Genomic DNA, 11,015 nt, shown 5'->3' with positions numbered 1-11,015 from the left:
CCGTAAATCCCCTTTCGAAAATGGCGCCGCGCGACGTCGTGGTCGCTCGAGCGGAAGTTCCGGGTCGTTGAGCCGTCGAGGAGGACTTTCCCGGTCGCGATCGGCGATCGAGGAGGATCGAAAAATCTCCGGACGCCTCGCGACTTCCAGCGTCGCGCGCGCGACGCGCTGACGTCATCGCTCCTCGACGACGTCACGGACGCTCCGTTGACCAGGGCTTTTCCTTCGGCGAAAAAATACTCTATCCCCACCCTCCGGTCCCCCTCCGAGGAGAGGAAAATATCGTCCCACGTGGGGACTCGTTTAATTACAAGTTACGTTGTTTGGATATGCGTCTGTTCGGCTGATTTTCCGCGCGGAAGGATGGTGCAGGTGAGGAAGATCCTCGACGAAGTGTTCGCGACGCGGTTCTCGGCCGCGCCGCGGAAAATCCGGGCCGCGTAGGTCGCGTCGGGAATTTTTGATTGTTTTTTTTTTTTTTCCTTTCTCTCTCTCTCTCTCGTTCGTTCGTTCGTTCCTCCAACCCCCGGCCTCGCTCGCTCCTTCTCTCTCTCTCGCTCTCTCTGTCATCCATTAGTAAATAGGAAAGATGGCAGCAGATTATTGCGCTTTTTTCCCCCCGTTACTACTTTCGTTTCCCGGGGGCGGACATTTTTCCCGGGGACAGCCGCGGGAAAGTCGCCGGGGACGGGTCGTTCCTCGCGGTGAAACCGTGCGAAATCGTCCGCCGAGCGCGTTTCCGCCGCGGAAATCCCTCGCGGTCGTAGTTTTTTCGGCGAGACGTGTCCGAGAGATACTTTTCGCCGACGCGTTTTTACGCGCCGCGTGCGATCGCCCGCCCCGCCTCTCGAGCGGACGTGTTTCCTCGGCCCCGAGGAGGCCGCGTCCCGACGCAGGAGCCCGCGCTTAACCTATCTATGCGCGCGGAAATACCCGACTTGTAAATAAACAAGACGTCGTCGCGCGGTTACGATAAATCCTCGCGTAATTATTCTCCGGGGGAGTTTCAATCGCGATGATCGTAAGACATTCGTGAAATTCATTCGTGTCGTTTTTATTTTTTTATTTTTTTTTTTTTTATTGTTTTTTTAATTTATCATCTCCTGAAGATGAAGCTTCATAATTATTTTACACGTTATTTCATTAGCATTCTTTCATGTTATTTTGGATTTTGGAATTTTTCTCATTTTTATTATTTATAATTGTAATGTGTGTTCCCCCAAGTAGCAAACTGATGTCATTAAACGTCGAAATGACGTTTTTGACATTTAATGATGTCAAAATGACGTTTAATGACGTCATGTTTTATTTTATAATTTTTTTACATTTTGTATTATTTATAATTGTAATGTATATTCCAAAGTAGTAAATTGACATCATAAAACGTTGAAAAACGTCATTTTGACGTCATTAAACGTGAAAATGACGTTTTTGACGTTTTATGATGTTATTTTGACATTTATTATATTTATAATTATAATGTATATTCCCAAGTAGCCAACTGACGTTATTAAAGATTAAAAAATGTCAATTTGACATTAAATGACGTTATTTAGACTTTTAATGGCGTCAAAGTGATGTTTTTTTGACATTTAATGATGTTGAGTTTAATAACGTCAAAATAATCTACATTAGATCTACCTGGGTTATACTTATAATATATAACTATAATTAATTTAATTATAATTATAATATATATGATAATTAAAATATATATCTGAAATATTTGATAATAATGAGTTTCGATGTGCGCAGGCAATTGACGAGATGGAGCAGAGGGATCTCCCCCAGGCATTCCGCCTGCTGGGGGAGATGAACGCCAATGTTCTGCAGGTGAACCAGCTGGTTGACAACATGCTGGTGCGCGTGAAGAACGGGGAGATCTCCACGGACAAGGGCCTGAGCTTTCTGGAGATGAAGTACCACATGTTGCTCTCCTATCTCATCAATCTCACCTACGTCGTCCTGAGAAAATGCTCCGGAGAACGTATCGAGGGTGATCCGTCGATCGACCGTCTGATCGAGATCAGGACTGTCCTAGAGAAAATCCGACCGATAGACCACAAGCTCAAGTATCAAATAGATAAGCTCGTCAAGACCGCGGTGACAGGTACCGTCAACAGCGAGGATCCGAGTAATTTCAGGGCGAATCCCGACGCCCTGGTGGGCAAGCTCGACAGCGAGGACTCGGACAGCGAGTCCCAGGAGGAGGAGGAGGCAGATGGTTTCAAAGCAACTACACAGCAGTCTAGGAAATCCAACGTTTACGTGCCACCCAAACTTGCTGCGGTGCACTATGGTCGGTTCTAAGAAAAATATCTCTGTTCCTTTTATATGTACAGGGTGTCCTCATTTCAATTGACACAGTCGAATATTGAAGCTATGATGAGAAAATATTTCATAAGTTGAAAGGTTTTAAGTAGCAGCTAGAAACTATATTATAACTTGTCGTTACACCAATTGATTCCTCTCATTATTTTGTGCGTACAAGTATTGAGGTGACATCATCGAAGAATATTTCACAGCTTATGTAAAATTATGTCAAAGTATAAAATATTTTGTAAACTAGTCCTACTCTATAATTTTTTACACTGCAAAGGGATCAATTAGTATAAAAAAAATTAAGATAGTTTTATTTTTTTAAATTAGGTTGTCCATTAAATAATTTTGAAAAATCACTATAGTTCAATATTAAAGATTATCAACTTTTTCCCCTTGAAATCTTTTAACTTTTATATAAAATATTTTCTCATTACAGCAACATTCAACTATATTAATTAAAATGCGACACTACATATATTCTTAAATTATTATATTTTATATATATATATAAGATATATATATATATAATATGTATGTATATTACATATATTATACATATTATTTATTCTATAATATATAATATATAATAATAATTATATATTGATATATAATGTATATTATATATCATAAATAATTATTATTATTACATAATTATATATTTGTCATATAACTAAAATGTGATAGCTCGCATATATTTATTTCTTAAATATATACGAGATACTATTAATTTTTTATCGGCAACTTTTTTACATATATTTTTAATTGTCTGGTCTATCCTGGTTTAATTATATTGTATAATTTATTGAAAATGTAATTTCTTCAGATGGCGACGAAACCATGACGGAGAAAATTCGCAAGGCCAGCGAGAGGGCTCGTAGACGCGCAGTGTCGAACACAGTTCTGCGAGAATTGAAGGAGGAGTATTTGGACGCGCCTGTCGAGGACAGCCAGGGTCTGGGCGAGAAGCGGGCGATTTTGGTGCGCGAGCACAAACGGAAGATCGAGTACGAGGAGAATTACATGACCCGTTTGCCCGTCACCAAACAGGAGAAGCACAGGCGTCGTCAGATCACAACTATGGGCACCCTCGGCGACGAGATCACCACTTTCGGCGAACCATCCGCCAAGAAGAGAAAAGCTCAGAGGAAGGGCAAAGCTAAAAAGAGTAAGAATCAGTTTCTCCAATATTTTTTTTTTTTTAAATTATATTATTATTATATATATTATTATATATATTATTACATATATTATTACATATGTTATTGTATTATTATATTATTATATAAATATTGTTTATATAAATTATATATAAATATTATATAATTATATGACAACAAAATTATGCAAGAAGATAGATAAAAGATTTGCTAAAGAAATTTATCACCGCAGGTTTCAAGAAAAAGCGGCATCATTAAGAAATGACTTCGGGACTTTGACGAGACCTGGAGTTTCATACAACATTAACAGTTAAGGTAAAAGGCAAAAAAAAAATAAATTTATTCGACTTCTTCTTCGAAACAAAACAGCAGATGCCATTAATACTCGTTACTAAGTTAAGCTAAAAATAACATCGTAACGTCTAGTAATTTAAAGAAAAAAAAGGGGGGGGAGACAACGTCAAGACGGTGTGGAGTAAAAATAGCACGATGGTAATTTATTACTGTATAAGACATACTAATGGTCGTGTAATTGATAATTCTAGTTAATAATGATTTTAATCTTTAACTGTTGTCTGAGAGATCAATTTTGATCTGTGGAGTTGAGGAAGAGAGACACGAGATCCATCGCAAAAAAAAGAAAATTCCACGTGAACGAATAAAGAAGAAAAAAAAAATAGAAGGTTCAAACACGATGGCACATACGAGCTTAATGGAAATTATGTGTCGTAATAGGCGTATAATACTGTATCGTAATGTTGGATCGAGTAACGGATTAAACCGGCTCCAAGATTGAAAATTGTGAATTACACGTAAAAGTTGAAAGCAGAACATTTCTCTGCTTTATTTTGAAATATTCTCCGGCTATATAGGAAAAGAAAAAAAGGAGGAGGAAAATCAGCAAAATATACGCATAGCAGGAGAGGAGAGGCGCGATATTGAATTAATTGTTAAACGGAAAGCGTAAAAATCACAAGACATTCACAGCGGAAGTTGGAAGACTCGAAATTAAATTTAAAAGAAAAAAAGGAAGAAAGAGTTTAGGACAAAAAAAAAGAAGACACACTTATCTCTAGGAACTTTGCACACACAGTCGGCGCAAAAAACTTGTAAAACGAGCAAAAAAAGAAGAAAAGGAAGAAAAAAAGAAGCAAAAACGATATTTCGTCGATATCGCATGTCTTAGGATTTTCTCGCTGTCTTAGAGTAGTGAAGTAGTTACTAGTTTTACTATATTATATGTATGTTTCGTTTGTGTTTTTCCCCTGGTGAAACTGTTGAGGCTATTATAAATATTTGGATGTGAGTCATGTTTTTACGTTAAGTCTCATTTCTCTCTTTTTTTTCTTTTTATTATCATTACAATGTGCTTGTGCATTGTATTTATAATATATAATATATATTGCGTTGTTCTTGCGTTGGATTTAAGCCGTTAAACTTATATTGATGGTAATATAAGGATTAACACGAGCGTGTCAAAATTCAAAATTGTCGTCATGTTCTCAGATTTGATTTTGATTGACTGATTGTTTGATTTCTCGGAGAGAAGAAGAGCGAGAGAAGGAGAGAAAGAGAGAAAGAGAGAGAGAGGAGAGAGAGCTGAGGGGGAGCCTGTCATATCACTTACACGCACACACACACACACAAACACACAATACGGATAACAAAAATGGACAAGATGGACGAAGAAAAGAGGACGATTCAGGGCGATAATCACTTCTGCAAGCATATAAAATACAATATTTGTACAATCAAACCGCGCATGAGTTCGCGGAGAAAGGGGGAAAGGGTATAGGTTGCCATTTTTCTTTTTGAACGTTGTTATCGCATACAACAATGAGCGAGGATCTCGCAAAAAATGTTCCTTTTAAGGCTCCTGGATCCTCGTCAGGACCATGTCAGATTGTGACGTCAGAGGCGTGAGAGCACACGCTGGAAATTCCATTCAAATAGCAAACTGACGTCATTTGACGTTAAAATGATGTATGCTTATTACTTAGGATATTCTATGCCCCCAGGTAGCAAACTGACGTCATTAAACATCAAAATGACGTTTGATGACGTCATGCGACGTCAAAATGACGTATGCTTGCTACCTAGGATACTATTCTACCCCAGGTAGCAGAATGACGTCAGTTTGACGTTTAATGATGTCATTTTGATGTTTAATGACATCATTCGATGTTAAAATGACGTATGCTTGCTGTCTAGGGGTGCGTTCCGTTATGCACTGCAAGTACTGGCACTATGACGTCATGCAAGTGTACTGTTGACAGCGTTCCTTTTTAATTTTGTGCACTTTGAAGCTACTGCAAAATAGTAAAACGGAACGCACTACAGTACGCTTTCAGCAGACTTTTAACTAACCTTTTTCGCTAATAATCATCGAGTGAAAAATTGGTGAAATGGATAATACCATTATTGCATTAATTACATATAATTTAATCGAGAATATATATGATTCGAGTGAGTCATCAAGTGAAAGCGATTTGGAAATGGAATTAATAAATTAAATGAGACGACAAATTAAAATACCTAGAATAAAATGTAAAAATTACGTTAAAAATATTGTATCATTATATTCAGATATGGAATTTAAAAGTTAGTTCCATCGTACACATGGAGGTAGCCATCTTGATTACTGCGAGTGCTTTACCTCGCCGGTTGCAGTAATCGCAACAGGAAATAACGTCAAAATTAATGACGTCATATACTCATGATAGTACTTTCGCAGTGCACTGCTATCTATATCGGAACGCTATTGGTAGTACTGTCAGTACTTGCAGTGCATAACGGAACGCACCCTATGATTTTATTCTACCTCAGGTAGCAAACTGACGTCATTAAACGTCAAAATGTCGTCAAATTATTTCAGATGGCTTTAACATACTTTAAAATACTTAAAAAAAAACTATTCTTTTCCCTGTATAATCAATCAACAACCATAAAATGACTGTCATGCGCAAAAACCAGACAAACTGGGCCTCATATTACAGTCATTTTACAACTGTTGATTGAATATAAAGGGAAGAGGATAATTTTCAGGTATTTTAAGAGTGTGTTAAAGCCATTTGAAGTGCTGTCTCATCGAAATATTTTTTTGTATTACACGTGCAGGCAAAGTGGCACTTTGTGTGCGTGTTTTTTGTGCGGAAAGCGGCCGATTTCTCACGCCGCCATCTAGCGGCGACGCGGTGAGTGAATAAGTCGCATTCAAAGCCATTGCCTACGGCTGAACCGCGTTCAAAGTCATTGCCCACGGCTGAAGCCGTGGGCAATGACTTTGAACGCGGCTATTCCCGCACCGTGCCGTCGCAAGATGGCGGCGTGCGATCGGCCACCTCGCGCACAGAAAACGCGCACAAAGCCACTTTGCCTGCACTTGTAATACAAAATATCGTGTGTATCAAGTGCGGATTGACAATTGTTCACTCGTGTGAGATGGTCCATCCCCCGCACTCGTGACCAATTGTCAACTTTCCGCACTTGATACACAATATACTATTATTTCGAAATGGCACCTAAAAATTCTTAGCTTTTGTGTTCTCTCGCTTCTGACATCACAATCTCAACTTGATTCGGCGAGGAGCCAGAGGGGTCTTAAATATATGCCACGTTCTTTTTAACATTGTTATCGTATCACAACTGTACAGAGATGATATATGTATATGTATACGTTGTTAGAGATGTGTATGCGTTATTTGTAACCCACAATTGCTCACACAGTTCCATGCAGAAGTGAAATCCCCGTCCCCCGCGAAAAAGAAACCAAACGAGAAGGTAGAACTAAACTCGAACTTCGCTGCGTATGCTGGCCAAGGGCTCAACCATCCATAGATATTATATTTTTTACAGAAGTGTTCATAGATTGAGCCAACTTGGCGCGGCGCCGACGATGTGTCGCACACGCCCTTTCACCTGCCCCCTTCGCCCCCTCTCTCTCTCTCTTTCTCTCTTTCTCTTATCTCTCTCTCTGTCTCCGACGATATCTCTCTGTGAGAACGAATTAATTAAAGGAGAAAAAAAAAAAAGAAAAAAATGTGATAATGATTATTCATGAAATAAATAGTTAAAGAGAAACTTAAACAAAATAGCACAATCGCTGGGCATTATTTACAAAGTGCTAGCAAGCCTAATGTCAGCAGCCTTGTCGTATTTGGTATTTAAAAGAAGAAAAAAAAGAAGACTATGACGCTCGAGAATGCCGAATTTTTCGCGGGACGGAGAGATTTCTCTTCGCTCTCTCCTATATAATAAAGAACTCAACTAGCGCGGTTACTATAAATACGGTGTAAGTCGGTATTCGTATTTCGCCCGCAAGAAGAAGACTGTGAAACGTCTCTGGATTTTGTTCGTCGAAGGAACAAAAGAATTGTCCTGATATTCGGCGTCCTCGTGCTTCATTGCATAGACGATAATTTTGTGAAACGCACTTATGATGCGACGCGAGCTGTGAGCCCAAAAACACCGAAGGAAAGACAATTCCGATCATTATTAGCGATGAGATCAAGTATATCGTATAAGTAGGTTCGCAGAAAAAGAGTACTTTTAAATTGACTCGAATCTGAATGAGATAGAGTTGAACTTTATGATTTTTTTTCAAATAGACTGTTGAACCTAGAAAGATAGGTTCAAATCACTGAATTATATTACTTAAAAATGATAATGCCTATATGAAAAGCAATGAGGCCATTCAGCCCAGAGAGATAGTTGCAAAAACAGATGTTTTTCTTTTTCAGTTTCTAGCTACTCTAGGATAGTCAAACTAGCCTAGGATAGTCTAGCTAGTTTATTCTAGACTGTCATAAACTAGTCAAGATAGCTTTTTTTTTTTTTTTACGCTGGGGAAACCGTCATGGTACCACGCACCTTCGGGTAGAGGTGCGGGTTATGTGGGACTTGTTTACCTTGATCGAGCCACTCGTGGCTCGACCAGGGAGCCCAAGACCTACCGCACTAAAACTCCAGCGAGTGTCCTTCCCGGGCGTTGGATGGGGGGTGCCGAGGATGCTGGTTACCCATGCCGTCTCGGAAACAGTCAAGATAGCCTAGGATAGTCTAGGATATTTTAGCTAGTCTGGGATAGTCTAGCTAGTTCAGGATAGTCTGACTAGTATAGGATAATCTAGCTACTCTATGATAGTCTATTTAGACTATCATAGACTAGTAAGACTAGCATAAATTAGTTAGACTATTCTAGTCAAGATAACCTAGGATAGTCTAGGATATTTTAACTAGTCTAGAATAGTCTGGCTAGTTTAGGATAGTCTGGTTAGTATAAAGAATAGTCTAACTAATCTAGGATATTCTAGCTAGTCTAGGAGAGTCTAGCTGCTAGATAATGCTGTAGTAAATTTAAGTACTCTTTATGATTATTTAAAAATAAAAAATAGTACTTTCAAGTAGGCTGGAACCTGGACAAGTTAGGTTCAAATTCTCTATAAGTACTCTTATAAGTATTCGAATACCTGGATGAAGTATGTTTGAATCTTTTATGAGTCCTTGTGTGACAAATTATGGGAATAGATGAATGAGTGTGCAAATGAGAAGGAAGTATGCATGTGTGGGTGCGTAGCAAGTGTCATACATTTTTTATCTTAGAATTTGAGTACTACTTGTAAAAGATTCGATTTCTTACGACAGAAAGTACTTGTGAGTACCATTTCGAATCTTGCGGGTACTCGATCTGAAAATATTATTTCCTAGAGTACCATTCGAATCTTAGAAGGTGAAAAAACTCGATTATTGGATTTTTAAGTACCAATATTGAAAAAAAATACTTGATCTCATCCCTAATCTTCACGACTCTGAAGTTTCTGAAGATTACTGCCGATTAATAATATATAGCGAACGATCTTTTGCAATAGAACGAAACGTATATTCCTCCCGCAAGGCCTCAGACATTTATATTCTATATAAGCTGGATTTTTATACGTACACACATAAATAAATAATATATATATACATATATGTATATATATGTATATATATATATGTACTTTGGGCTCGCGGTTTGCAAGCATAATAAGATGCGCGAAGGAGTATTCATACGAGATACACAACACATATCCACACGCAACATATAGAAGCAGCAAGGTAATAGGATTATTACATTTAATACACTACCTCAAATCAATAGAAATATGGATTTACAGTAATAAAAAAAATAATAAAAATAAAATAAAGCTCCACAGCGGTCGCGCGCGCTCGCTCTGCGCTTCGTCGCGACGATTCTCATTGTTACTGTTTTTATTTCCTTATTTTTTTATACACATATTGTATACCGTTACTTTTTACCGTAAAAACATCTCCGCTTGATACTTTTATCGAGAATGGATTTTTATTCGTCTTCATATGGATATATGAATTTCTCGCCTATCTATGATAATCCTGAGATCGACACGAGAGGGTTCGATTATAATTTATTAACAGGGAATTCCGCATTTCCATTCATTGTCGTAGAAGAATTGATATTTTAATTCCTTCGTCCATTTTTCGCAGAAACAAAGAGAGACTCGATAACCGGGAGAGAAACGGAAATGCAACTTTTTCTTGATTTTTTATTAACCCTTGAAGATCCACCTGTGTGTTTCTCAGGATTAAAAGAGAGAAGACGGACCTACAAATGTACAAATGAAATATTAGAGAAGTATTGTGTGAGAGCGTTGCCGCTGCGGATTTTTAAAAAAAGAAGTAGTCCTTCAAATCCAACAACGCTGCCGAATGCCGAACTGAAAAAAAATGAAGAAGAAAGAAAGAAAAGTATCAAGGAAGAAAAAAAAGCTATCTTTGCAGCAGAGACGAGATGATGATGATGATAGGGATGATGATTTATTGACTACATTCATAGTCTTTGAAGAGAGAGAGAAAGAGAGTACGATGTTTGATTTATATATTGGTGAATTTTCCTCTCTGTAATTTTATGTATACTAATATAAAATGACAATTCTCAACTGTGTGTGAGCGAGAGATGATTGTGAGAGAAAGAAGAGCGAGCGAGAGAGAGAATGAGAGAAAAATCAAGAGAGAGAAAGAGTGTGTGTTTACCTTGTACATTTACAAATTGTGGTTATTACGAATGAATTATGATTATTAATTATTATTATTATTATTCTCACGGATTATACTATGATTATTATTATCATCATGTAGAATGCTTCTTACTGACTGAATAAAATGTTTTCAATGTCATAAAGTGTCTATTGCAGATTATCATTCATTTATATTCACATTTCGATATAGCGAAGAGGAAATTCTTATATAAATATTATTTCTAGAATATATATTAAATATTTATTAAACCTTATATGTATATATATTAAATCTTTAATGTACAAATATTAAAAGGGATAGATTGCTTAAACGATTTTAATTTTTCTCGGGTTTTCAAATATAATATTAAATTTTTGTCTTATTTTCATATCTTTTATTATTATTTATTAATATAAAATATTTTATATACAAAATAGCATAAAAAATATGCTATACTTTGCCTACCTCCATTTCTACAACTTTCTATTCTCAATGTTCAACATA

At 37.4% G+C, this 11,015-nt stretch overlaps 1 protein-coding gene across 2 annotated transcripts; it reads left to right on the top strand.

The window, feature by feature from the left end:
* The first annotated feature begins 143 nt into the window (after positions 1–143).
* Positions 144–10,674, top strand: LOC114931628 (neuroguidin). 2 transcript variants are annotated; one of them, XM_029303751.2, is made up of 4 exons: positions 144–372; positions 1,756–2,299; positions 3,146–3,487; positions 3,712–10,674. In XM_029303751.2, exons 1-4 carry the CDS (start codon positions 364–366, stop codon positions 3,735–3,737), a joined length of 921 nt encoding a protein of 306 aa, XP_029159584.1. In that variant the 5' UTR covers positions 144–363; the 3' UTR covers positions 3,738–10,674. The 2 variants fall into 2 exon arrangements, with proteins under 2 accessions (XP_029159584.1, XP_029159585.1); XM_029303752.2 differs by lacking the exon at positions 144–372 and adding an exon at positions 586–1,021.
* The last annotated feature ends 341 nt before the right edge of the window (positions 10,675–11,015 follow it).

Source organism: Nylanderia fulva, unplaced genomic scaffold, assembly GCF_048542155.1.
Source record: "Nylanderia fulva isolate GAGA-0341 unplaced genomic scaffold, ASM4854215v1 Scaffold80, whole genome shotgun sequence".
In the NCBI taxonomy this organism is placed as follows: domain Eukaryota; kingdom Metazoa; phylum Arthropoda; class Insecta; order Hymenoptera; family Formicidae; genus Nylanderia; species Nylanderia fulva.
The sequence above is the reverse complement of the archived record's forward strand: the minus strand, read 5'-3'. Positions and strand labels throughout refer to the sequence as shown.